The 27,953-nt window shown below is 36.7% G+C and overlaps 3 protein-coding genes and 1 pseudogene across 8 annotated transcripts; 2 read left to right on the top strand and 2 right to left on the bottom strand.

Moving 5' to 3' along the window:
- The first annotated feature begins 699 nt into the window (after positions 1-699).
- LOC104102573 (uncharacterized) lies at positions 700-4,354 on the top strand. 3 transcript variants are annotated; one of them, XM_009610312.4, is made up of 8 exons: positions 700-840; positions 1,984-2,131; positions 2,209-2,328; positions 2,429-2,472; positions 2,568-2,693; positions 3,338-3,422; positions 3,794-3,850; positions 3,941-4,354. In XM_009610312.4, exons 2-8 carry the CDS (start codon positions 2,000-2,002, stop codon positions 4,025-4,027), a joined length of 651 nt encoding a protein of 216 aa, XP_009608607.1. In that variant the 5' UTR covers positions 700-840; positions 1,984-1,999; the 3' UTR covers positions 4,028-4,354. The 3 variants fall into 3 exon arrangements, with proteins under 3 accessions (XP_009608607.1, XP_009608606.1, XP_033513682.1); XM_009610311.4 differs by having other exon boundaries at positions 744-898; XM_033657791.2 differs by lacking the exon at positions 700-840 and adding an exon at positions 1,420-1,859.
- On the bottom strand, positions 3,940-7,727 carry LOC104102575 (uncharacterized). Its single transcript, XM_009610314.4, has 4 exons — positions 7,170-7,727; positions 6,651-6,707; positions 5,805-5,998; positions 3,940-5,542 (listed from the first exon to the last, which is right to left on the bottom strand). The coding sequence occupies exons 1-4, from the start codon at positions 7,405-7,407 to the stop codon at positions 5,399-5,401; spliced, it is 633 nt and encodes a 210-aa protein (XP_009608609.1). The 5' UTR covers positions 7,408-7,727; the 3' UTR covers positions 3,940-5,398.
- A 4,915-nt stretch (positions 7,728-12,642) lies between these two features.
- LOC104102571 (uncharacterized) lies at positions 12,643-21,634 on the top strand. Of its 4 annotated transcripts, none has more exons than XM_070195710.1 (5): positions 12,643-12,894; positions 13,846-14,653; positions 14,726-14,777; positions 17,119-19,040; positions 19,120-21,634. In XM_070195710.1, the coding sequence occupies exon 5, from the start codon at positions 19,194-19,196 to the stop codon at positions 20,337-20,339; it is 1,146 nt and encodes a 381-aa protein (XP_070051811.1). In that variant the 5' UTR covers positions 12,643-12,894; positions 13,846-14,653; positions 14,726-14,777; positions 17,119-19,040; positions 19,120-19,193; the 3' UTR covers positions 20,340-21,634. The 4 variants fall into 3 exon arrangements, with proteins under 4 accessions (XP_070051811.1, XP_070051813.1, XP_070051812.1 ...); XM_070195711.1 differs by having other exon boundaries at positions 17,119-21,634; XM_009610309.4 differs by lacking the exon at positions 19,120-21,634 and having other exon boundaries at positions 17,119-17,575.
- Positions 21,635-22,168: 534 nt separating this feature from the next.
- On the bottom strand, positions 22,169-22,946 carry LOC104102578 (granule-bound starch synthase 2, chloroplastic/amyloplastic-like; annotated as a pseudogene).
- Positions 22,947-27,953: the final 5,007 nt, after the last annotated feature.

Here is a 27,953-nt window from a genome sequence, read left to right as displayed (position 1 = left end):
AGAGCATACCCTAATGCAAGCATTAGTGGCTGCTTTCACGATTCGAAAGTTATGGGTTCAATTGAACCCGCCGAGTATATGCTACATCCGCCACTGGGTTCGAATTTGTGGAAGACAACTTTATCGTTGATCCTCCCCTTAAAAGAAACATATGTTATACTTCATCTATTCCAGTTTATGTGAACTTATTTACTTTTTTGGCCATTTCGAAAAGAATGACTCATTTCTAAATTTGATAACAATTTAGCTTAAACTTACAATTCTACCTTTAATGAGAAGCCTTTATAACCACACAAATACGATTGGCTCCTTTTTGACTTGTTTAAGACCATAAATTCCAAAAGTCTTCATTTTTTCTTAAACTTCGTGTCCAATCAAACAGGTTCACATAATATGGAAAAGATGAAGCATTTAAAAAATCTAATACCGTTTCGTTGCTTTTGACTTTGAATCACATGATGAATAAGGAAAGAGAGATGTGTAAAACTTTTGTAAAATTTATTTGTTTGGTTTAAAACCAAGGGAATTAATAGCAGTCAATGGAAATTACCTTTTTATTTAAGCATATTTATTACTATGATATTAGTTTAAATTACTTTAAAAAAACTGATGATCATTGAACGTGGTTCACACTTCACATAAGTCCGGAATCCGTCTACGTACATAGCGTAGACTTTGAATTTCTTATAATCATTTTCACATCACATCTAGACTGTAGTATTTTTTAATACAATTGACCAATAACGAACCATTTTTCAAAAAAAAAAAAAAAAAAAACATCTAAAGAATATTAACAATTTAACATAAGGAGAAGACGTGATTTTAGTTTCGGACCAAAAGGTGAGTACGTAATTTATATGCTTTCGTCAAGTTGTCCGAAATTCCCAATTTCCACGAGGTAAGCTTTCTGATTAACTGTTAGTTAATGGGTTGAATTGAAATTTGACAATTTCCCATTTGTTTCTTTCCATATACGTGTTAGAATTTAGAAACACTTTGCTTCGCCGGATTTCTGAAATTTGCCTCTCTTTATTTTCCAGCTTATCAAATTTTGATTTAGTTATGCTTTGGTTCAAGAAGTGAAATACTCATGAAACTGAAGCTTTGAGTATATGTTCTAGCAGTTTCTTTTTCTGGATATATGTTAACTTTTAGGTGGATTAGTTTATTAATCTTGGAACTTCAGATTTTTTGAAGAAGGTACCAATTCCTTGGGATATATGAATTGGGGTTCTTGAAATATTCACATTTATTTTTTCTCCTTCCTGTAAAATTTTCCAATGTCGTCTCACTTCATATTATAGACCAAATAATTGAAGATTAAAGAACATTGAGATAGAATGATTTAAAATTTAATAGGTAGGAGGTAACAGGTACCCATGGAATAAATCGAGGCAAACTGACTCGGACACCACGATTATAAAAAGAATCATTTAAAGTTCAGCATAGGGATAAAGCCATTCTAATTTTCTGCTTTTGGACGTGTAAAACCATTATTAGCAGTCAAGTTCATGCTTTATACCATAGACATCCGATAATTTGAAATGGAGGCAGCGAAATTTAGAGTTATTGAAATCAGAACGCAGACGGTCTATCACATATATCAATTTTTTTTAACTCATGCGCGTATGTAGAATTGTCGAGGTCCGAACCAAAATAAATGGGTGCAGTGCGCTCACCAGAAGGCTAGAATGACCCACTCTATTAGAAAGTGATCAACTTTTTCATGGTTCCCTACATAAATGATAAATCTAAAGAAGATTAATATCTGGGGATGTGATTTCATTTCCTGAACTTGACAATGGATCATCATGTGATCATGAGCTGCACTGTCTTCCAAATTCTTTTTGTCATATAAGGTAGGACAGATCTGCACTTTATTCTAAACACATCTGCACTTTATTCTAAAATGATTTATTCCATATAATAGAAGAACGATATGAGGTTAGTTAAAATGACCTGTTTCTGAATGTATGAAATCAGGTTCCTGCATCGATCAATGGCCACCAACAGCGCGAAGAAGTTTATTCGAATTGATATCAGTTCAGATACTGTCTGTCCGTGGTGCTTTGTAGGCAAAAGAAACCTTGATAAAGCTATAGCATTAGTCAATGATCAGTATGATTTTGAGGTGCCGTTTGATTCTGTTATCTGTGCTTCCATTTCAACCGGTTCCTTTATTTTTACTGGAAAAATTCTGTTTTGCAGATTAGATGGCATCCCTATCTTCTCAACCCTTCTGCGCCTAAAGAAGGGGTTAACAAGAAAGATCACTACAGAAATAAATTTGGGCCTCGCTCTGAACAGATGACTTCAAGAATGACAGAGGTTCATATTTTCTTCTTTTCTCTTGTTGCCCACACAATGTGTCTTGAAAAGTTGTCTGTGGTGTGAATCGCCTTATTGCAATCTTTTCAATATCATGCAGGTTTTTAAAGGCCTTGGGCTGGAATATAACATGTCAGGACTTACGTAAGTCTGATTAGTCTGTGTCTTGTTTACTCAATGCTGTGAAGTGCAAAAGACTTTTGTGTTATAAAGAATGGTTGGTTTTTTTGGGTATGCAGAGGAAGTAGTTTGGACAGCCACAAACTTCTATATTTCGCAGGACAACAGGGGCTTGACAAGCAAAATAATCTTGCTGAGGAGCTTTTTCTTGGCTATTTCACACAGGGAAGGTATATAGGTGACAGGTTAGTGCCTTTCTTCCCGACAGCGTAAGGTTTGCTGCATTAGCATACTTCTGTTATCCAGTAACAAAATTCAACTTTTTTAACTTTTTCCTTCCTATAGGATTTTCGTCCTGCCTGTTGTTAGTGACTCAGGAGTAGCGATTTTTAAGTTTCTTCCTTTTATAATCCCCTTGGCTCAATGACCAACACTGATATTTTGCTAAGCATGAAGCTTACAAGCGAATAAAAGTCACTGATGAGCTTTTTCAAGTGATCACCAGCTCATGCAATTTTCCTAATCAACAGAATCGATTTCTTTGATTTTCTCTTATTTCTCCTTCTTTTCTTTTTGGAATACCTGGGTGTTAGTGGGGAGGTTAGGTTTGAGGAGAGTAATGTTGCAATTCATTAGTCACGTGCTTTTGCTAAGGACGGCACTAAATATTGAAAACTTTACTTCAGATAGTCCGACGTCATCAGTGTCGACTACAACTATGATAATTATCAATCATTACAGTGATGCATCACTGTCGATAAACCTTTTTGCTTATTTTAATGCTCTATGAACACAATCAGATGTTATATATACTAAATATGGTGATGTATATGGTATAAAGTGTATCGTTTAGAGTTTAATGTGTTAAAATTTGATTTTCCACTTGAAGGGAATTTCTTGTAGAAGCTGCAAGAAAGGTTGGTGTTGAAGGAGCAGCTGACTTCCTTGAGGATCCAAACAATGGGCTAAAGGAGGTACGTTTCGCAATTTTATTCAATAGTCAACTCGGAGAATCTGTCCGCTGTTTTTCTTGCTCTTTCCTTTCTCTCGGAAGGTTTGTGAGCGAGAGGGACAGGTAGTTTCTGTTTCTGAAACAGCTGACGACACCTTTTATTATAATAGCACTTCTCACACAGCTAAGCTCAACGGTATCTGTACTTTGACAGTATTGGCTAGTCTTTCCTTGTTCAGCTCCATGATGGACCATGTCACTCATATCACGTGTTACCTAATTCTTAACACCTTATTTCTCTCCTACTCTCTCTCTCTGGGCTGGTTCAGCAGTAAGATAGATCAAAATTTTGTACCATCTCAAGTAAATATTGCTATTTTTTGGTATGTGTAGGTGAATGAAGAGCTTCAGCAGTATTCATCTGATATATCAGGGGTTCCACATTTTGTGGTATGTCACTCAACTTAGCACACTGTGCCATGAGCACTTTCGATATGTCAATCCATGAATAAGAAATTACTAAGCAGTTATATTCGGCAGTTAAATGGCAAGTATCAGTTGAGTGGTGGCCAACCTCCAGAGAGCTTTATCCGAGCTTTTCAAGCTGCTTCAAATATCACAGCGTAGTTCTTCTCCAACTTCATGTGAAGTCTGTCTGCCGCTGCGAAGTTGTATGCCCACTGGAAAGATACTTGTGGCGCTTTCTTAAAGTAAGAGGAAATATTGGATCAATGCTATTCCTCTAATATAAGTTAATATTGTGGATACTATGATTTGGTAATAAAATCCACCTAGATGTTTGACGGTCTGTATAAGAAATGTTAGTGATGACTTAATGTTCCTGCAGTATTTGTTTCTGTTTTGTTTTACATTGAAGGTCGAGATATTTATGCCACATAATTGGGATGATCTATATAGAGATGCCAGATGCATTTCGCATGTTTCTTAGTACAATATGTAGTTTTCTTTTCAAATTCTTATTATATTGCACTGTTTTTTTTTTTTTTTGGGTAACATTGTGAATTACCATTAATATCAATCGAACAGTTACAAACTAAAGAGCATCTCCTCGCAATAAACAGTGAGCAATGGCCTCAGCATGTCTGAACTATACAGCTATTGCCCGCAAAAAACCACTACATTTTTGTGCTTTCTTTGAGTTCCTAAACAGTTCCAGCCTATCTACTTCTTTTTTAATCTGTATAACTGTAACCTCAGTATTTACATTAATTCCTCTAACAATTTTCCAGTTCCTAGCTTTCTAGGTGTGGTAGATGACTGCTTCCAGAATAGCTGCAACTACTTCTTGAATTGCTTCCATTTATCCTTTTTGATACTCCTTAGAACCAGGGGCACATCTCCTCCGGACAATTTAATACCAGCCCATTGCATTACTGTAACTCGCACTTCTTTTGACCAACTACATTCCATAAACAGGAGCTGGGCAGTCTCATCAACCTGATCGTTACACATACAGCAGCTGGTATCATTGACTGGGATGTGTAACTGTTGTAGTCTCTCCCTTGTTAGCAACCTATTGTGATAAGCCAGCCAGGTAATAAATCTGTGTTTAGGCTGGGAAATTGCATTCCAAATAAGGTCAGCAGTTTCTAGTTTCCTGTGAGTTCCAATAATGGCCATGTAACTCTTTGTAATTGAGTACTGTCCTGAGTGGCTTAAAATGTACTGGTCTTGCTGAAACCAAGTATGCATTTCCTGCTTCAAATAGTTTAACTTCCTCCAATATCAGCTACTGTCCTAGGGGGCAGATGAGCCCAGATACTTGAATCTGTTTTTATATATAGTCCATGTACCCATTTCACCCATAAGCTGTCTTTTTTCACAATAAGCTGCCAAAGCAACTTCCCAACTGAAGCCTTATTTCACTCCTTACACCTTATAACATTCAAACCCCCACCGCTTTTTGGCAAGCAGACTTTAGCCCAAGCTACTAGGGAGATCTTCCTCTTCTCCTCTGTACCTCCCCATAGGAAATCTTTACAGATCCTGTCCACCTCTTTCACTACACTCTGTGGGAGAATGAACACAGAGCCCCAAAAACTGTGGATAGAACATATGAGAGTTTCCTGGCATAGCCAAATTTGAACATGAACAGCACCACAAGAAAACTTGGTGGATAACCTGAACGAATTGGAAGAGCATAAAATATCAGAAAACATGTTGAGCCCTACCAGTACCACACCGAAGTGATGCATTTGCTGGAGGAACAGAGATGTATCCTCCTAAACTAATTCTCAAGACAGAGTTGATACCGTAGAAGGAGCGAATGCACCCCAAAAGAGTCGTGGATAGTTGGATCCCAGCATAGAATAACATGGGCAAACAAATTGTGACCTCAAATAAACAAGGTAGCTATTGAATCTGAAGGTTTTGCGAGACTGACCTGGTTCTGTCCCCAGACCCAAAGTCTCCGAGCAGACACTGTACCATCATTTTCACGTGGCTCTGCAATGGCAGCAGTACAATGTGCTCCACATGAAACACTAATAACACAATCAGATTGCAATTGCTTCACTTTCTTGGGGTGCTTCCTAGCGCTTTCAGTTCCATCGCCCAGCTGACCAAATTCGTTAGCCCCTGTTTGGAAGTATAAAATTAGAAGCGTTCTATAAATTATTCCACGTTGCACTGAGAGATAAATACAACTCTCTTACAGGAAAAAACTACTTCCTTGCAAACAAAAGCAAGATCAGGTGTCTGAAATCACTTGTCTAACAATTAAAAGGTCTAGGTTCTTCCCAAAGAGGTAACCTTTACAAGTAAAATGAGCTTGCCAACATCAATTTAAAACGCATAAAGTGGTACGTCTTCCTTAACATAAAACAACTAACAGGCAATTTATGAGTAGAAAATAAAGGAAATCATACCAAGATCAAGAAAGAAAGGCAGTAATTGACAAGCAGGAGATTGCTTTATTTTTTGGGCGATAAAGTAAATAAGTTTCATTAATTTTTGGGCCAAAATGCTTCCGTATACAAGAAATATACCACGAAAGTAGAAAACCTTCAAAAAGGAGAGTGCTTCTTAATCAATAAGAATAGCATAATGGTTTTTAAAGACACAATTTGTAGCAAATGGCTAGCCAGCCGAGAGGGATTTAAACCATGTTCAGGAAAAATTAAAGGATACCATAGTTTACATGGGAATTCATCATTCATTTGGAAGATACCAATAGAAGATATGCTATCAACATAATCCAACCAACTTCCTAATTTCTTTCAAGCCGCACCTGGATATTTTTCCAATGTGATATCCAGGTAATCCACACAAATATCACCGCTCCTGCCTTCCAGAAAAGGTTTAGTTTGTGGATGGAGACAACAACAACAAAGAAAGATCACAAAAGAATAGAAGAAAAAAATAGAAGGTGGTTTTACATCCGTGTATTTCCTACATTCTTGTGGTACAACATCTTCGAAAACTCTTTCTCAAACCAATTTTGATCTATAGATATATTTGTCACTTGCCTGATCCAATGTCAGTAGACCAATGGTAGCCCGATCAAACTAAAGACTACATTTTTCTTTCTTCATTCCGCCCAATTTATGTTGGAAAAAAACAAAGTTATGTTGTAATCCAAGAAAAAAATAGTACCACTTGGCTAAAAGAGACCAAAATTTTGGCTAAGTTTGTAAATGATCAAGAAAGTAACCCCCAAATAAACAAAATTGAAGGCAATTGAATTTAAAAGTACAAGCAAAAACATGGATGTTTAAAATGACAGAAATAAAGGCCAAAAAAGTCAAACCCCAGGTAAAGAGCGATAAGGCGACAGCAGCAGTGTGTTCTCGACCACAAGCAATATCTAACCAACGGGAATTCCCACCAGCTGGGCATCCAAATAGCTCCGGCGGAAGCTGCTTTGGTATCCTCAAGCTCCTCTCTTTCTCCCTCCGACCCGTTTGCCCAGAATGGTTGTAAATTGCACTCTTATTTGGTAGACTCACGGGCCGCCGAGACTCCCCAAATATTTCATCAATATCCATTTAATTTAACTTATCAAGAAGAAAACTTGACCAGATGAATTACATAATACTAAAGAAATGATCTTTTGCTGCTATTTTTGCAAATGGAATTAATCCAAGTCTCAAACGTTGACCAGAAAATGTAAGCACGAAGAAGTTGAAGAACTTAAATGAAATGGATAAGGATATATAAATGGGTTGAAATGTTTTCGGGAAATTTGAAGAATTTAAGGTTGCAGTTTCAGCACCAAAGAAAGTGGGAGTTGGCGGATGAAGAGAGGGGCAGGCACCAGTGCTGATTCCTGCCCGACCGTTTTGCCCCAATCGATTTTTCTAGACCTTTTACTTACTGCAAATCAACTTTAATACTTAGTATATACCCTATGTTATGTGTAACACTATTCCCAAAATAAAGAATATGCTTCTAAATTAGAAATAATTTAATTGAAACTATATTACACTAATGATAATCTTCTATTATCATACAAACACTATTGTAAGTTTTAAATCACAAATTAAGAAAAATTCTTAAGTTTCGTGTTCGGTTAAATTATACCATATAAATTAAAAAGGATAGAGTATAAAGATGGAACACATTTATAATATTTACATAGTACTAAAAAAAGGCATGTATCAAGTTAATATAAGAAATGATCTCTTCTGGTTAATATGATTTGAAAAGAATAAATAATCATACAAAGATTTTATCGATCTCTTATATTATATTTTACCAATCTCTTATAAAAAGAGTTATATAACAAAAAAATGACATTTGTAATTGGCGCCACAATCAACTAATAGCTGGACATGAACTCACGCTTTGATGAAAATTACTCTAAGATCTCGTGATCGCAACATTTTTGTATTGACTTATTAACCATCACACCAAATTTCACCAAAAGAAATACCTACCATTTGGTTGCTTTTGACTTTGAACGTTATTTTAATGAACAATGAATGGGAGATAAAAATTTTATAGAATTTATTTATTTCTTTGAGAGGAGTTTTCGTCAGAAGAGCTGCTGGATATCATTCGAGATGGACATTTATGTGTACCATCAACATATTCTTCAAGGTCATGACCTCTAAGTACCGGAAGAAGTTGTGACTTCCAGATTATATAATTGTTCTGATCAAACTTTATCGAACTTGACTGAGCGACATTGGATGAGTAAGGGGTAGGATTCGTTGGCAGTGTTTGAGTGGTGAGGTTGGTGAGAAAAGGTAAAGCCATGGATGAAGATGGCGTGAGTCGTTGTTAGACTCTGATTGTTGCGATCAAAAATAATAAAGCATAATGCGGAAGCTAACAAAGCAAATTTTGGTGACGATAAATCAAATAAGAAAAAATATACTAAAAAGGTATATTATATTAATATGGTTTGGTCAAGTGACCGCATATACTTTACCGCATGATGAAGGCAAGCAAATTAATAGAGTATTGCAGAGAAAAATAGAGAGAGAACTCTTATTGATTAGAATGAATTACAATGGAATAGAACCCCTATATTTATAGGGAAAAAGTGACTTAGTCACCAAGTAACAAACCCTAAAATCTCTCTAAAATATAGACATTCACCTTAAATACAATTCTATTTATAACACTCCTTCTTGAATGTCTATTCAACAGATAATGTGTCTCGTTAAAACCTTAACTAAAATAAAATCCAGCGGAAAAATTCTAGTGAAGAAAAAAGAGTACACATATCTAATAATACGCCTTTTGGTTGTCTCGTTAAAAACCTTGCAAGGAAAATCAGTGGTATAAAACCTTGTAAGGGAAAAAGAGTACAACGTGTATTAACTCCTCCTGATGAGAGTATCAATTTATATCCTTGAGCCTTCGCATTCCAATCTTGTGCACCATCTTCAAAAGATCGTTGGTAGAGATTTGATAAACAAATCAGCCATAATAACTTGAATAAATATATTGCACCTTGAAATCATCATTCTTGAGAGATGTGTAATGTCTTCATAAAATACCGTGGAATGGCCTTTTCAATATCTCCATAGAGATTCCCGCTATCATGTTAGCATGTTTATAGTTATAGCAAGATGCATATGTGCACAAATTGCACTCAGGATGTGGTACTTCAAGACCAAGAATTGTATATGCTTTAAGTGATTTAAATCCTTCAGGGATTGTCATATAAGTATAGTCATATAAGCCATATGAATAGACTTTATATTCATATAAGTTTTTATGTCATGCTATACATATAAGATAGATAAAGTGATTGCACACACCATTGACTTTATACTTTCGAGTGTTTGAATTATATATCCAAAACTAGACAAGAGTGAGCTGCTCTAGTGGTGAGCACCCTCCACTTCCAACCAAGAGGTTGTGAGTTCGAGTCACCCCAAGAGCAAGGTGGGGAGTTCTTGGAGGGAGGGAGCCGAGTGTTTATCGGAAACAACCTATCTATTCTAGGGTAGGGGTAAGGTTTGCATACAAACTACCCTTCCCAGACCCCACTAGTACGATTATACTGGGTAGTTGTTGTTGTTGTATCCAAAACTACATGTCTTTCATATGAAATCAAATTCTACTTGAATTATTTTTCTAGACTTAAGATCCTCGTATATATTTAGCGTTATTATAGATGTCGTCGACAAACATTTTATATCAGTTTCAACCTCCTTATTTTTCATAAAGACATAACATAGAGATCTTTTCATTCATATATTCAGGTACCTGAATCTCTCATGAGATTTTATGAAGTGTTATGTCATGTGATCTTCTAGATCACTTGCCTCCTTTATGATTATTTTGATCATTTGCTCATTTTCTTTATCAAGAAGTTTATTTGAAACCGATTTGTCTATATGCTTTAAGCGTACCATAGACTTTGTCCTTCTAGGATTTAATAGGAGTATTTGCAATGAGAATATCGTTACTTTCTTTAGGTCAACAAATGTGTCTGGCATGCTTTGCAATATATTGCAAATGAATTATTTTTTTTTTTTTTATGAATTTCAAGTTCATATTATCTTATTCGAGGATCTTGTACAAATGATAATTCATTCCACGTAACTTTTTCTCAATTGTTTATCATGTCTCTCCCTCATGTTAGAAAAACTAACTTGTTTCCTCAACTTTGAAAACCTATCTTTGTGCGTTATGGTGTTAATCAAAATATACACCACACATCAATAATAATAATAAGATGAAATTATTTGCTTCCTGACCTCCAACCACTTGTGAGGGGAGAATGTAATATACTTTCGTATATAATGTATATCAAACTGATATGCATAACTTTGTTCTCGTAAGCAATAGTTTAGCTATTAAGCAGAGGCACTCAATAATTATTTTGCTAAACTAACTGTGATGTAAACTAATTTATCAAGATAAATTGTCTTGAATAGAAAATATGGAAATTATGCTCGAAATTAAATTACGGAGCAAGTTACCTCTCAAACACCGGGCAGGTTGCGGATTAATAATAATCGCACATGTAACCATCTCATAGATGCATCTTATGTGGTATATATGGAAGGTGAATGAGCCCATTTTCACTTTTGATATTTTCAGCATTCATGGGATTCAATCCCAATTTTAATTGGTCTATTAATTAATGAGAACAAACAACATAAGAGAATTCGTAAAGAACTTTCTAGTTCTTTAATATCTGCCCATGTGAATTTTTATTTTTATTTTTTTGCACATCATATTTAAATTAACGTGGCTAAACCAATTATGCCAACTGAATAAATTATCAATATTGATAAACTTCAGGTTTACACCACGACGTGAGCAATTATGAATAAACTCCAAGTTTATTATGATATGAGTTTTTATATCAATAAACTTCTACTTTATTATGACATTCTTTTGTTTGTGTAGTACAAATTGGAGAATAAAGCGGGTAGCTTTTCACATACATATTACTCCACTAAAAGTTATAGTAATAGAAGATATTAAATCTTTCCTTTCTTTATAGTCTCAATATAACCAATTGCTTTCGCGAATACTTTAGAAACTAAATAAGTTTCTTTGAGACTTACTACAACATAATGCCTTATTGATAATCAATTTTGTTCCTCCAAAATAGTAATAATTGGCTCTTCCAGAGCTCTCAATTAATTTTGTACTACCACATATTCATCAACATCCACATGGTGAATATCTCTTTTAAAGAGAAAGTTATACCATTATGGTTATGGTCAAAATTATATGCAAGATCTGTTTCTTGCATTACCGTTGTCTTTTAATAATCATATTGCCAAAATATTTTGGCGTACAATAAGTACGTGACCAATGACTATTTATGCCATAATAATGACATTATTTTCTTATTTTCTCTCAAACCTCATTACAAGATGAGTGTGGTATATACCACTAGCACACTCATATTCTTCCAAAAATGAATATGTATTCATAAATCACATGTTGTCACATTCACACCATAAATGGACCATAATCATTTATATGTGCTTTACAAAATCTCATGTCAAATCGATGACAAATATTACTTTCACATAGTGAAAGATTATTTTGAGAATACTTATTGTTCTCATTACCACAATGATGATGATTATAATTTCGTCTATTGCCACGTCCACATCCATTGATACATTCATGGTAATAATTTTATCTTCTTTTAGACGTATCACATACTGCTATCATATTCTCTTAAGGGAATGAGAAAAGCAAATTCAATGGGACGGGTTTTCACTTCTTGTGCTCACAATCATACATGAATTTGATCATGACAATACATAGAAATTTTACCACTTTTGGTGGTTATAATATCTTACAAACTCTATTAGAGTTATAATCAAAATTTATTGTCTTTGCTTGTATTTAAAATCAAATTATAGAATTTCAAGAATTCAAAAGAGAAAAATAAAGTAAAATACTTACTTTAAATCCAGAATTTAATCATGAAGGAAGTTTATGGAACAATTGGCAATCATTATGCTCAATCCCAAAGCTTCTACTCAATTGGTTAGAGTCTCGTGCTAATAACGTGTTATAAAACAATAAAGAAGAAGAAAAGTATTGCAGAGAAAAATAGAGAGAGAATTCTTATTGATTGGAATGAATTATAATGGAATAGAACCCCTATATTTATAGGAAAAAAATAATTTAGCCACCAAATAACAAACACTAAAATCTCTCTAAAATATAAACATTCACCTTAAATATAATTATATTTAAAACAATTGAAGTATAATGGTAGTATATCAAATAAAAAACGGGCCAACAACCACCCCTATATATAGATAAATGTCAAATTACCTTGATACGGGCTACAAGCTTGGTTGAGGGGTTCAGATTTCATCAAACGCCAAGGGTTCGTTTTCAACAGAGTGCACTTTTTGTCCTCCTCACTACAAGTATTTTCCTGTTTTAAACAAAACGACGACGTTTTGCTTGTAAGTTTCTCTTCGTTGCCTCATCTGCCACGCACTTGCGATATTGCCCTGATATGCCACTGATCTTCTCTTCGTTGCCTCGCCGTCGCCGGTCCAGTCGTCTCTTACTTCATGGATTCCCAGGTAATTTCCTTTCTCTCTCTAACCTTTTGTCCAGAATTTTATTACTGTTTTGTATTCTATGAATACTGATTCTTAATTTAGGTTAATGGCTCTTGTTTGCTGTTTCTTGATTCTGCTACTGTAAATTATTGAGCTTCTTAGTGCATTTTCTTTGATAAAATTATTGAAGATAATTGCTGATTTCTTTTTTGAGAATTGAGATACTTAGTTTTATTGAGCAGTGATGCAAGTCAAATACTTTGACCCGATCACGAAGGCTAAAAGCTTCTTTATATGTGTCAAAATTAGTACTTTTATAATTGTGTTGGAAAGGTAGGTGTTGCTTTTCAATTATACTCTTCTTTTATGTTGAGCAGAAATTCGACATGCAACTGTAGAGGTGCTCTTAGTGATGTGTCCCGTTGAAACACTAGACTAAATAAATTTTAGAAAATTGAGATGACACTAGACTAAACAAAATTTGCTGGAAATATTTCTTTGGTCAATAGTTGATTTTTCTCCGACTCTTTATTACTTCTGGTTAATGAATATACCAAATAAACTAATGATGCTATTATTAAAACATTTCAAGATATGAAACCTCGTCGAGTACAATTGTAATAATATATGTAGTTGTGTTTTTTGTTGATCTTATTGGGGTTCTTGTAACTAACACAATATTTGTTTTTTGGTTTTTCTCTTTTGAAAGTCTTGTAACTATGATCTGTTTATCTTAGCACTATCTTTGTGCTGGGAACTTCTCTTTCTATTAGTTAAATTTGTTAGCCATCTCAATTTTTTTTGTTTTGATTGGCTTCTTTGAGTTTTTGGTTTTTAAAATTTTTGAATCTTCCAAATATCCTGCCTCTCCACTGATGGTAAGAGTTTTATGTGTTGCAGTTATTCAGATTTTTTCTTGCTCTTTAGTGGCGTTAATGGATGTATTAATATAAATTTTCTTTAATGCTACAGGATTTGGAAAAACTATCCAAGGATTCCGGACTAACTGAACGTGAGTTGCAAGAGTTTACAATAGATGGAAGTCAATTATATGGGTAATTACACTTAAATATAAGGTTCGAGGGGTAGAATCTGTAACATTTGGAACTGGTTTCTCTGTTAGTAGTGACAGTCTAATATTTACTAGTGCTCATTTTTTCCCAAAGACTTCATATACAATTGATGTTAGGAGGTTAGAGGAAGTTGGTTCTCACTCTACGAGAAGCCGAAATGGGATATTACTTTATTGCAAGTTATATATGCAAATGATTGTCAGTATGCTACGCTTACTGATAATGATTCACTATCAGTGGCCCAAACTTTATTACACATAGGGAATCCTGATAATTTTGTGGGCTCGTTTTTGATGGGTAAAGTTGCATTTGGATGTGTAGACGATATCGAAATACCTATAGGCAGTGTAACTTGTAGAACTTATACATCCACTGCCATGGAGACCCCACCTAAGTTTAGAATTATGGGTGATGTTTGGAATGTACATGTACTTGGTAATTCGTCTGTTGGAAAATCTTTTGAGAAAAATCTTCACCCTTGTACCCCTATCATACAAATGTATGGCCTTATTTGTGGAGAAGGTTCTTCAGGTGGCCCCGTTTTCAATGTTAAAGGGGAAGTTGTAGGGATGGTTTCAGGGAGTGCATCTGGATATGAATACGCCATCCATGTTGCAACGTTGAGAGAAATACTAAGGTTGTTCAAAGAACAAAACCCAGGCAACGAAGATTGGAAAAGAAAAGATAGTCCAAATCCTGAAGTTCAGGTTCGATACTATCGTTATCCTAAAATATTTGTATAAGTAATTAATTGTATTTGACACATTGATCTGATGTAGGGCCGGGATTCCAAGAAATTCAAGCCACTTCCAACTGACCAAAAAGGAAAAGGTAAATTTTGTCCTTTCTTATATATCAACTCTTTTGAATCTTAAAGGAACTCATTAAATTTCTTTTAATTGATTCCAAATATGTGGGTCATAAATCTATTCGAAGTCAAATGGCATTAGAGTGTCATATATTGTCTTATTATTTATTTAATTAATTCCAAATATTTGAATAACAAAATCTCCATGATGCTTCGAATCCAAATGGTGAGCCTCATATTGGCATCATAGTTACACAATCCTGCTAATTGTCCGGAGCTTTCCTCATGTTGTGTGATAAAGCAAATGATGACGAGGCCTCGGTAAAACCTGAATGAATGCATTCTCCACTAACTTGCATGTCTCTGATAATTGTTACGAGGGAAACATCCAAGGTGAGCCCAGTTTTGTAAACCCAACCATAATAGTCCTTTGTCTCATCAACAAGCAGGCCACAACCCAGCATCGCTGGTTCACTACGATGATTTATATCCCACTAATACCACTAGAGTAATCTAAATTGGTGGACAAATCTGAATTATCAAAGTAGGTCACGTCAATAAATCAAGTTTGTCACCCTTGACCTGACATCAATCCATAATGCATAACTCAGTTGCTCTTCATTATATTTTGGATATGTCAACTGCGTGGGAGAGAAATAATTGGCATGGCTTGTTTGTTTCTTTTCTTAAATTTAGTTTATCGTGATGAAGTTTTGGACTTCCTTGCACTAAATTGGCATTTATGTTCACACTTGCATCAGTCAAGTGCCCGGTACAACATGATTTTTTACTTCAACATTAGAGTTTGGATGCAAAGTTTTGTTTTTTTGTTTCCAACGCATCTTCTCAATAACTTTTATGCTTTTTGTACCTAATAAATGATTGTATTCAAGAGTAACTTGATGTCCAAACATATTACAACTCTAATGCTTCTTACACTTGAGTAATATCAAATGACTTCCATCTTGTTATGAAATAAACCTTCCTCCTGTTTCTACTATAGTTGGCGACATCACTATTAGGTGTTATTCATATCTCAAATCCATATCCCAGTGTATAATATCTCACTTCTTCAGTGTCCATTTGACTCCATTAATACCTTGGCCAGTAATATCTTGCTCACTATCAAGATTTCTTCCGTAAGCACTCTTCTCTCAGACATGGGGCCTCTTGAAGAGAAACTTGTTGCAGTTCTATATTTGATAGTTTTGCAAATTGGCTATTGCTCTTTTTGAATTTTCCAACTTGTTAACGTAATGGCAAGTCTAAGGTTCTTAACCATTCACTACACAATAACTGTTACTTAGCTTTGACTATATTTAGCATATTTTCTATGATTTGATTATGCTAGATTACGAGTAAGTCTCTCAAGTTTCGCATTGCGATTGTAATTGAATTAAGCTCTTGACTCTTGGTTGATGTAGGACCTCTGTAATTTGTGTACGCCAAATCTAAGAGTTACTTAGGTTTCTTAACTTGAGTGCTATATCGCAATCTTAGTTCATTGTTTTTAGTTAATAGCTGAAAAGCAATCATGATAAAATTAAGGATATCTTAAATTTCATTAATTTTGAAAGAGAGAATTACTAAAACAACTTTTGAAGCTCACAGGAAAAAATGAATAAATTTGGGCTGCTTTTTATACTTTATTTGTGCATTGATTTTCATATTTTGGATCTTATAATGTTGTTTGTTGTGAAGATAAATTAACTTGATTGAATCCGGTGGAGACATCTCCCTCTATTTAGATAAAAAATGTTTTTTTAGGGTAGATAAAGCATTGCCTATTCTCTACCCAACAATTTTTACAATTCAAGACACTTAAAGATACTCTATATACTAAAACCATATATTGCTTGAGCTAGTTTGGTGCCTACTCGCCATATTGCTTTCTTTTGTTGGATCGCGTTCTCTTTACTCTTTGTTTTTGTAACATATTAATGCAGAATTCTCTCTTTGTTTATTTCCCGCTCAAGTTGCGTTATTAAATTAGTTGTCAGCTCAGACACCATTTTTGCAATTGGTGGCTGATTCATATCACTATCAGGCATACCCATGTGTTGGGCTATTTGTTACTTATGTCTCTTGACTTATAGGAAATTACACTAATGACCTTGAAAATGGATAGTCTTGATTTTTTTACCCCCGTTTGTACCATAGGTAAAACCTTTAAGGTCAAAAGTCAAAAGTGTTGCCCGCGGGGCAAGCGAGGGCCAACACTTGTGAAACTTAAAGTTATGCTCATGGGGCTAGCGGGGTCAAAAACTCAATAGTGTCAACAAAGTGTTCTATTTCTGTCAATCACCCCTTGACTTATGTGCGGTGCAGTATATCTTTTAATAGTCGTGTAATGGCCATTTGCAGGTAAAGTTGCATAAAAGATATGAAGCTTGAAGACTCACATATAGGTGTTGAGACTGCATAGATAACAATTGCTAACAAGATTTTTCTGGAAGCTGATGGATGTCTGTAGTTTAATTACATCCTGAACTGTTGATCCTGAGAGATATTAGGGATATTTGCTGTAATTGCACGTGTCGGCAGATTGTTATGCTTCAAACAAAAGGAGTTTGGCTTGATAACCATTAGTATTAGAAAGAAGACAATTACTTTCTTGTGTCAGTAGATTGTTATGCTTCAAACGAAAGGAGTTTGGCTTGATAACCATATTTACTAGAAAGAAGATAGATTACTTGCTTGCTTGCAGCTAGTTTTAATTTTTAGCTTCTTCTCATTATATGATTACAAAACCTAAGAAGTATGGGTTGTTGAAAGATTGAATTCTTACCTTTCATATATTTCATTATTATATGATTTCTTACCTTACAAATTTCTCACTGCAAATATAAATCCAATTTGTAAATGTTTGTTGTTTGTTTGGACGAAGAGAACAAGGGAAACAGCCACCTCCTATTTCTCCAAACAGACGGATTCAATGCTTATGATGCAATATGTAACGGTATTGACGTATTGTGGTTTTTAAGATAAATACTGGTCTTTAGAGATTTAGTCTCTGAGGTCTAATTAATTACAATTCTTAGGTCATTAGTTTACTTATTGTCAAATTGAGTCCTTAGTTATTTGTTGTTGAGTCTCTGAAGGTAGAAGCTTAATTAGCATACACGTGTCTAGTTTGTTAGGAAGTTGTTTCTGCTTTCTTTATAATCCTTTGTACTCGTCCATTTCTAGCTATGTTGAAATAAAAATCTGAATTTTTATCTTTCAATTTCTTTTCTCTTTCACTTAATTTCTCTTTCACATTTCAATGGCGAATCCACTGTGGGATTCGCTACAATTGGTATCAGAGCCGACGATTCTCGGCGGGCCATCAGTGTTAATGGCGGATAGACAGAAAAATATGGAGTCCATCGGAGGTTCGAATCAGTTAGAGCAACATATCCAAGCTTTCATTGACAGATCGAACAAAAAGTTGCAGCATATAGAAGAACGATATCAACATCTTTCCAGGACCTCCTATAGTTCACCAAATCAGTATGGGGTTCAAAGGTCGGAGAGTGGGCAACAAGTTGTCAGCGACCCGTGCGCATATCATCAGTATTCCGGTGCAAATACACATTCCTATCGAGAGTTCTCCGGGGTTGAGCATTACAATGAAAATCCGTATGCATACACTTACTCTCATCAGTATTACAGTCCAGCTCATCAGTATCACAGTCTAGACCTATGGCTGTGAGTATTACTGTGGTGACTCACGTTCGTACTCTTATCATGTTCCATATGCTTATCAGATTGACAATAACAACCCAGGTTTCTATTTCGTTCAATTCCATGATGGGTCGGTAGTGTCGATGACTGCAACATGGCTAGAGAGCTTGCTTAAGTCTAGTGCCAAGCATTTGGAGACTGGTCACCCTTTAGGAAGCGATGATTCACCAATGGAAGATGATGATTTAGCAAAGGAACATTCTCAAAATATCGAGTACCAACTGTTCGACAAATTGCCCCAAAAGAACGGAACTGAATCCCTGGTTAAGTTTCAGTCTACAAACGAGAAAGAGGAGATAATGGTGGATGTGGTAGGTTCTGAGGTGTTTGCTAATGGATTATCGGGTAATTGCATTGACCTTGGGCAAGAGGGTTTGGAAAAAGGAGTCAACACTTTGGATGAGCATAGGGACTTACAATCAAGGGATGCTGGGGAAATTTCTGGTCAAGCAGGTCAAGAGGATGTGGGAAAGGTACTTGAAGATACAAGATTAGCCGTCATTTTTCCACCAGGTGTTTTGCCAGTTGCTATGCCAGTATTGGGTGCTGAAATTTCGGAGGTACATTATACATCCCTTGCATTTTCCAATTGCAATAAGGACCCGAGTTTTGAAATTGATCCTGATTTTGTGAAACCAGATAATTGGAATAAGGAGGTTCTAGTTGGGATCAAAAGTGAATAAGAGGAAAATTCTGCAAATGAAGAGAGCCAAATGTTTCATAATTGTTCCCACGGAGATAAAGTTGGATTGTCGGCTACTATAGTGACGTTAACTGATCTTTTCCTTATGAAAGCTCAAAGTGAACTCAATTGCGAGAGTTTTGTATTAGCTGAACTCTGGCTATTTGAACTAAGGGGAAGGTTCTCTTGTGCTATTGATCAAGCCACACGGGATGAGTGGAACAAAACTGAAGGGCTTAATGTAATTCTTCGTATGAGCTTCAACAACAATGTGACTAGTAAGATGGTTTGTGACAAGTTAGTTCGTGATAGTATGGCAAGTCGAAAAGAAGTTGTAGCTAAGGCTCCAAATCTGGGAGAAATCTTTAAAAAAATATCTGGTGCTAACCGATACATTTGGTGCGTCCAAAATTACTTGGGCATCTATAAAGGAAATTTGTTAGAAGACAGGGCAATACTACTGGTAAACATGGACAGTAATTCACTGGACACAGGGCAAGCAATGATGATAATATGCTCAAGACAGAGCGACATGAAGCCTCGCTTTCCAATGACAGAATGTTTATTAGCTGTACAGACTAATCCATTAGATGTAAGCAGTTCGGAAGTAATCCGCGATGCTAATAAGACATTAGTGTTGTGGTTTTCTCAGTTTACATGTTCGAACAGGAAAGTAATTATGGCTAATGATACTGGAGGAAGCACCCCTCTTCAATCAAGATGTGAAGACAGTGATGGTACCTTCGAGGTGCTGCCTATTGCGAGTATTATCTATATTGATGATCATACTGCTCAAATGAAAATGGTGATGCAATATATTGTATATCGGAGTACAGCAAACATTGTGCACCTGGTTGCTTGGGTATGTGGGGGTGTGACTTTTATTGCTAGAGTTCAACAACAACTAGAAGTTTTGTACTGGTCATCAGAAACATTGAGCGAAGAATTGGCTCAGTGTGGGTATAAATATATTCTGCTGGACACTGGGCAAGGAACAACTACTCTAGTAACAAGGTTTGAAGGTTGTGAGACCTGGTGCATGAAGGAGATGTTTTATAGGACAGTAGATCTTGGAGTTGAGGCTGCAGAATTAACTGGGCAAATGATTTCTGATTATGTTAGCTTTTTAGTTACATCGGTTGCTTGTAGCGATGTTTGCTTATTAATTTATGTGTGAAAAATATTGGCATCAAGAAGCGAAGACCAAAAGGTGAAGCCTCAACAACTGCATTTTGCTTGTACAGGGAAATTGTTGAGAAATTTTGAACAGATGGAGAATGTTTTAGATGTCAGTATTAAGTTGCCAAAAATGAGACCTCTCCATTCAGGTTGCAATTTTTTTGATATCCTTGAAGTGGTAGTATCTTCTGGTGAAATTTTCGTTCTTGTAGTTTTGGGCACTTGCACATGTAATGAATTTCACACTTCTGTCATATCCCTTCTTTCATCTTCTAGTGGCATAGAGGTGGATATTCTGCGATTAAAATCAAGGGGAATTCTGGACCTACTCGGCAATCACATTGTGGTTACCCAAAAAAGGCTATATTCCTTATTGATGAGATGGTGAAAAACAAGCAGCTATCAACTGGTTCTGTTTCTCTTATAAGTCATTATGTATTAATTCAAGAAAGAAAATTTTGTTGGTTTGTTCAGAAGGGTTCAAGAGGGATCAGTGTTCTCCTAAATGCAAATGGGGATAGTAATTCAATCAAAGCTTTTGAACTTGTTAAAGCCGAAGCATTGATAGTGGAGTTTGCTGTTGTGATGGTAGATGGTTTTTACTTTATTCATTGGTAGTAGAAGCACATTGGTCTTGGTAGTTGCTGGTTACATTCATCATAAAAGTCGGTGGCGGATAGTATTACTGCAATGTGTATATAATATTGTTCAAGGTGGTCTTCTTTGTCAAGAAGTTGGTGAAGAAACCAGAAAATGTTGTCTCGTGCATATTGCTTCTTTTCTTCCTAGTACTGAAGTTATTAGTGTTTTTGACTTGAATGAATTCTTCCAATGGCTAATGGGATCCTTCTCTCAGATTTTACATGTGCAATTGATTGCCAATGATATTTTGAGTAACAAAATGCAAGGAAGTGGACATAAGAAGGTCGCTGCTGGTACAAACAAGTACACACTGAGTTTTCTCGATTTGCAAGCCAGACATGATTACAACTTTACAAGATTATTCTGTTGCAATTTGCACTATCCAAACCTTGAGGACAAGGTTTGTTTTAAAGAGGGATGGCATGTAACGGTATTGACGTATTGTGGTTTTGAAGATAAATACTGGTCTTTAGAGATTTAGTCTCTGAGGTCTAAATAATTACAATTCTTAGGTCATTAGTTTACTTATTGTCAAATTGAGTCCTTAGTTATTTGCTGTTGAGTCCCTGAAGGTAGAAGCCTAATTAGCATACACTTGTCTAATTTGTTAGGAAGTTGTTTCTGCTTTCATTATAATCCTTTATACTCGTCCATTTCTAGCTATGTTAAAATAAAAATCTGAATTTTTATCTTTCAATTTCTTTTCTCTTTCTCTTAATTTCTCTTTCACATTTCAATCAATACCAACCCAATCTGTATCTATTTGCCAAATTTCCACATGAATTGTTGAAACGCAGGAAGAAACAGGTATTGTTGAAACCCTTTCTCATAAGCAGATTTATGTCCAATTACAGCCACCGTTCATGACAAGGCAGTAGTATGATAATTAGCCGACATTTTGCATCCTTTAGTGGCAAAACCAGAAATAGGACTCTGAAGTTGAGTCACTGAGGCAAGGCTTTTGGACTTGCCTTGGGTAAGTAAAAATTGGAGCAATGCCGTCATTAGATATACCCAGCAAAACTCAATATTTGGACCCTTTAAGGAATAGCTGAAATACCTTCATTAAAACGTTGAAATACCTTCGTTAAAACTTTATACAATGGCCACATGGCCACATATAGCTGTGAACCTCAACAATCACCAGTGATACTTGGAGGCGACAAGAACTTCCTCATAGTAGCATTATCCCAACTTAAGTCTTATGTCATGCCGCGTGCCTGAAGCCCCTCCCAACTCAAGAATTTCCTCATAGTTCTGACCAGCATTATCGCAATTTAAATCTTGTGTCATAGCGCGTGTCTGAAGCCCCTCCCAACTCTTTTTGTACTCGCGATAAGTCAGTAAGCAACTCCGTAACGCATGGATCAGCTGGTTAGCTTCAGCCCTACTGAAGGTCCACCCTTGTCCTGACTCATTGAGAGGATCAACAGGCTGCACAGTATCTCTGAGCCCTCCTACTGCATGAACAACAAGAATAGTCCCATATTTCATAGCATAAAGCTGGTTCAGTCCACAAGGCTCAATTATAGAAGGCATGAGCAGAATGTCTGCACCAGCAGTTATATGATGAGCTGTCTTCACGAAGAAACCAATCCATCCTCTAATTTTATCATTGTGTTGGCACTCAAATTGCCTTAGCATCTGTTCAAGGTCAGGCCTGCACGTCCCCAACATGACCAGCTGCACGTCCTGACCCATCATCCAAGGCATGCAATGCCTCAGCTATCAGATCAACGCCTGTTTGGGGTCAAGCCTCCCAATGAAATCGATCAGTGGGACATCATCGCGATTGGCGAACTGGTAAACCAAGTTCCTTCTGCAATGCAGCTTTACATTGAGGCTTGCCAATCTGCAGTGTGTCCAGGGAATAGCTTATGTAACCATCTGACTGTAAGTAGATGTCCAACTCCGCGTTCAACTCTTTTGTAACAATCCCATTTACAATACCCGTAATTTCCAATCATTCTCATTAATTATCTCGTGCAATCCCCAACCACCTTCGGAAGTTTTTAGTTCCCATGAATATCCATGGCTAACTGTAACTACACAATCCTCTGTCTTTAGACCAGCTGCAGCTCACCTCCTATTGGTTCATACAACCTGAAAATGTCTGTAACGACCCGACCAGTCGTTTTGAGAGAGTAGCCCCGTTCTCCCATTTACTGCTCATTTTGTACTTTATACCCGTTATATTACTTGTCGGGGTAGTCAGCCCGGGTTCGGTGAGGTTTCGGAATGAATTGAGACATTTAGTCTCAAGGAGGAAAAACTTAAGTTGAAAAGGTTGATCGGATATTGACTTATGTGTAAACGACCCCGGAATAGAATTTTGATGATTCCAATAGCTCCATATGGTGATTTTGGACTTAGGAGCGTGTCCGAAAAATTATTCGGAGGTCCGTAGTTAAATTAGGCTTGAAATGGCTAAAATAAAAATTTAAGCTTGGAAGTTTGACCGGGGAGTTGACATTTTAATATCGGGACCGGAATCCGATTCTGAAAATTTGAATAAGTCCGTTATGTCATTTATGACTTGTGTGCAAAATTTGAGGTCAATCACACTTGATTTGATAGGTTTCGGCATCGAATGTAAAAGTTGGAATTTCTTAGTTTCATTAGGCTTGAATTGGGGTATGATTCATGGTTTAACGTTGTTTGATGTGATTTGAAGTTTCTACTAAGTTAGTATGAGGTTTTAGGTCTTGTTGGTGTATTTGGTTGAGGTCCCGGGAGCCTCGGGTGAGTTTCGGATGGTTAACGGATTGAATTTTGGACTTTGAACTCTACTGGAATTTTTCAGATGCACTGTCTGGTTTCCTTCTACACGATCACGTGAGAAGGTTCGCGATCGCGTAGGCTTAGCTAGCAGAGGAGAATTTTGTTCTATGCGATCGCGAGAATGGGGCTGCGATCGCGTATCTTTGGACGCCAATGCATCGCGAACGCGTGAGGCGTGTCGCGTTCGCGAAGAGCACAGGAGGAAGAAACTGGGCCACGTGTTTTGTTCTTCGCGATCGCGTGAAGGCGTTCGCGATCGCGTAGGTTTGTGGAGACTGTGCTTCGCGATCGCGTGGGATTTTTCGCGACCGCGTAGGGTTATTTTTGGGCAATGAAAAATTTATGATTCGCGATTGCATGAGTTGGTCGCCGGTCGCTTAGAAGAAATGCCTGGACAGATAGTTTAAGTTTTGATTTCCATTTTTTGACGAATTGGAGATCGGGAAGAGGTGATTTTCGGGAGATTTTCAAGGAAAACATCAGGGTAAGTGTTGTTAACTCAATTCTGATCAAATTACCCGAATCCATGGTTGTTTTAAACCTTTAATTGGTGATTTAAGTTGGAAAAATTTAGAAAACCCTCTTGGTTTAAATTTGAAGATTTGAGGGCCGAATTGTTATCGTAATTTAGTAATTTTGGTATGGTTGGACTCGTGGTTGAATGTGCGTTCATATTCTGTAACTTTTGTCGGGTTCCAAGATGTGCGATTTTTGAGTTAAATTTCGGATTTTGTTGGAAAATTAGTATTTTCATATAGAATTAATTTCTAATAAATTGTATTGATTAAATCAAATTAATTATGACTAGATACGAGGATTTGGAGGCTAATTCGCGAGGCAAAAGCATAACGAAGTAAAGAATTACCCGGTTCGAGGTAAGTGACTTGTCTAACCTTGTGTGGGGAAAATTTTCCTTAGGATTTGTATTGATATGATAATCGTAATGTGTTGAAAGTCGTGTACACGAGGTGACGAGTGTGTACACAGGCTAAATATGAAAACTCTAATTTTAAATTGTGTAGATCTCTGTTAAACATTAATTAAATTATTTTATCCGGTTATATTCATCATCATTGATCTATTTTTATATTTTAAATTTGCCTGACGTTTTTTCCTGCTAATTGCTTTACCTATTTAGTTGAAACTTTGTTCCTTTTATTCTGTGCTCATTATTTGAAAGTTGAATTTTTTAATTAAATTATTAAAAATATGAAGTATCTGACATTCAAATTTGGTATTGAGGCAAAGTGTTAAATTGTGAAATATTATTTCTGTTAAGTTATTCACTCCCGAATATTTTGTTGAGATTTTTTTGTATACATTGTGATTGAGCTGTGAGCTCCTTATTGTGGAAAATAATATTGTTGTTGATTTATTTTAGTAAGTTGAAATATTTGGGCACTTGAGGTGCAAATTGTGATATATTGTGATGTTGATATGCATGCGGTGGTATAAGGTCGGGTGTTGAAACTTGAAACGCATTCGGTGAGATAATGGTGACTTGATACGCATGGCTAGTAGGGGAACTACTAGAAGTCATGCGGTGTGATAAGGGTGGCTAAAACGCGGGATGCTATTTCGAAAAAAATAAATATTTTCTTTAAAATTAAATGTGAAGACTCCCGCGGTGATATAAGAAAATGAGATATTGTGAATTTATTTATGATTTGGGACTACGAGGCGGTACCTCGGGAGTGCCCTTGTTGATATTTCTTTATGACTGCATTTGCCTTTGTTTATTTTTTTGTGTTTTCCTTAAAGTTGTAAATTTATATTTTTCTTCCGCGAGGTATTATTTGCCCTTATTCTGTGTAGTTAAATTGTGACATACAACTTACTTGATTCATTCCCATTGTCATTATTATTATGATATTGTTAAACTTTTTGCCCTGTCTTTTATTATTTTCAGTAGGGCCCTAACTTGACCTCATCACTACTCTACCGAGGTTAGGCTTGACACTTACTATGTACCGCTGTGGTGTACTCATACTATGCTTCTACACATCTTTTTGTCCAGATCCAGGTACTTCCTACCAGACCAGGTATCAGTGAGCTAGACTGTACGCAGAGACTTCAAGGTATATCTGCCATCGTTCGCAGACTTTGAAGTCCCCCTCTATCCATATTATATTATTTTTCCTTATTCTCTTTAGACTCTGATGTATAGAGATACTTAGACTAAATTCTTAGAAGCTTTTGACTTGTTCCTATCGGGTTTTGGGAGTTTTAACTATTTGAATCGCGGTTTGATTTATTTTATATGTTGAGATTTGAGTTTCAGTTTTGTATGCCGCATAATTGACATTATTACCTAGTCTTAGAGATTAGGTGCCATCACGACATCCTACGGAGGAAAATTGGAGTCATGACAAGTTGGTATCAGAGCTCTAAGTTCATAAGTGTTATGAGTCACAAGCAGGCTTAGTAGAGTCTTGAGGATCGGTACGGAGACGTCTGTACTTATCTTCGAGAGGCTATGGAACTGTTAGGAAAATGTTCACTTCTTTGATTTCCTTATCGTGTGCATTGTTGACTTCGAAATTTTAAACCATAATCTTCCTATTCTCTCACAGATGGTCAGGACTAGGGTTGTGCATGGATCGGATCGGATTTAGCACATTTCAGATTCGAATTTCGAATTTCGGATTCTACAAAATACAATCTGAATCCGATCTGAATTAATATTAGATCGGATCGGATTTTAAAGTTTGGATCGGATTGAATTTTTGGATTTCGAATCGAATTATTATGCCTCAAAGTTGCAAACTCATATGTTTATTTTTTTTTTGTAAAAGAGGCAATACAGTAAGAAAATTCATGTTTATGCAATTATGAGAGTATTATGGTGCTAATATAGCTAAATCCAGCAATTGTGAAGGTAATAACTTGAAGGAAAATGTAAAGGGAGTACTGACTATCCGAAATTAAAGTTTAATATTTATACATACCCTAATAATTTTGGATTTCGGATTGGATCGGGTTACAATTATACCAATCTGAATCCGATCCGAATATGCGAAATTTTAATAAACAAAATCCGAAATCCGATCCAAATATTCGAAATCCGAAATTGAGCAGATCGGTTCGGATTTCGGATATCCGATCCAAATGAACAACCCTAGTCAGGACACGCACAACTAGATCCGATTATCAGACACCCGCGCCCCCTGTTGGAGCTGCAAGAGGCCAGGGCCGGGGCAGAGGCCGATCCAGAGGCCAAGGAAGACCACGTGATGCAGTCAGAGAACCTGCATGAGTTGTTGCAGAGGAGCCACCAGTAGCTCCAGTTGGAGAGCAGGCACCTGAGACGCCTGTTACTACTCCTGCACTTCAGGAGACTCTCTAGCTCAGGCAGGGTTGATTCCACTTGCTCCTGCCACATCTCAGGCTGGGAGAGGAGTACAGACTCCCGCCGCCCGTACCCCAGAGCCACGGGCCTAAGTTGATCATGCCCCAGAGGTTATACAAGTGCAACCAGTTGTCCCAGTTCGGCCCGAGGTTAGGACATCAGTTTCGGAGGGGGAGCACCTCAGGCTCGAGAGGTACAAGAAGTACCACCCTCCTACCTTCAGTGGCTTGGCGTCAGAGGATGCCCAGGGTTTTCTTGAGGAGTGCCATTGTATCTTCCGTACTATGGGTATTGCGGAGACTAGTGGTGTTTCTTTTATGGCATTCCAGCTTAGAGGAACGGCCTACCAGTGGTGGCAAGCATACGAGTTGGATAGTCCGGCTGAGGCAGCTTCACTCACTTGGACTCAGTTTTCAGATATGTTCTTGAGGGAGTATGTTCCTCAGAGTCTCAAAGATGCATGGTGCGTAGAGTTTGAGCAGTTGCGCCAAGGCTCTATGACAGTATTTGAGTATGCAGTCCGGTTCAGTGATTTATCCAGGCATGCACCTTACCTGGTTGCTACTGTCAGAGAGCGTGTCCGTCGATTTATTGAGGGGCTCCACCCTAGTATCAGATCCAGTATGGCCCGAGAGTTGGAGATGGACATCACATACCAATAGGTGGTGGCAATCGCTTGGAGATTGGAGGGTATACGGATCTGGAAGAGAGAAGAGAGGGAAGCTAAGAGACCTCGAGATTCTGGCACATATAACAATTCTCGTGCCCCAACTGCAGCCCGTCATTGTAGAGGCTATGTGGGCTGTTCTATTCATTCAGCACTTCCAGCTGCCAGCGGTA

The sequence above is a fragment of the Nicotiana tomentosiformis genome, chromosome 2 (genome assembly GCF_000390325.3).
Source record: "Nicotiana tomentosiformis chromosome 2, ASM39032v3, whole genome shotgun sequence".
NCBI lineage: Eukaryota > Viridiplantae > Streptophyta > Magnoliopsida > Solanales > Solanaceae > Nicotiana > Nicotiana tomentosiformis.
This window is presented reverse-complemented; position numbering and strand designations above follow the sequence as displayed.

Coding starts and splice junctions, on each gene's coding strand:
- LOC104102573 (XM_009610311.4), top strand. CDS start 858: ATGCTTTCGTCAAGTTGTCCGAAATTCCCAATTTCCACGAG. Junction 2,473..2,567: donor TATAACATGTCAGGACTTAC/GTAAGTCTGATT, acceptor TTGGGTATGCAG/AGGAAGTAGTTTGGACAGCC. Junction 2,694..3,337: donor GGAAGGTATATAGGTGACAG/GTTAGTGCCTTT, acceptor TTCCACTTGAAG/GGAATTTCTTGTAGAAGCTG.
- LOC104102575 (XM_009610314.4), bottom strand. CDS start 7,407: ATGGATATTGATGAAATATTTGGGGAGTCTCGGCGGCCCGTGAGTCTA. Junction 6,708..7,169: donor CTTATCGCTCTTTACCTGGG/GTTTGACTTTTT, acceptor CTTTTCTGGAAG/GCAGGAGCGGTGATATTTGT. Junction 5,999..6,650: donor CACATTGGAAAAATATCCAG/GTGCGGCTTGAA, acceptor ACTTCCAAACAG/GGGCTAACGAATTTGGTCAG.
- LOC104102571 (XM_070195710.1), top strand. CDS start 19,194: ATGTTTCATAATTGTTCCCACGGAGATAAAGTTGGATTGTCGGCTACT.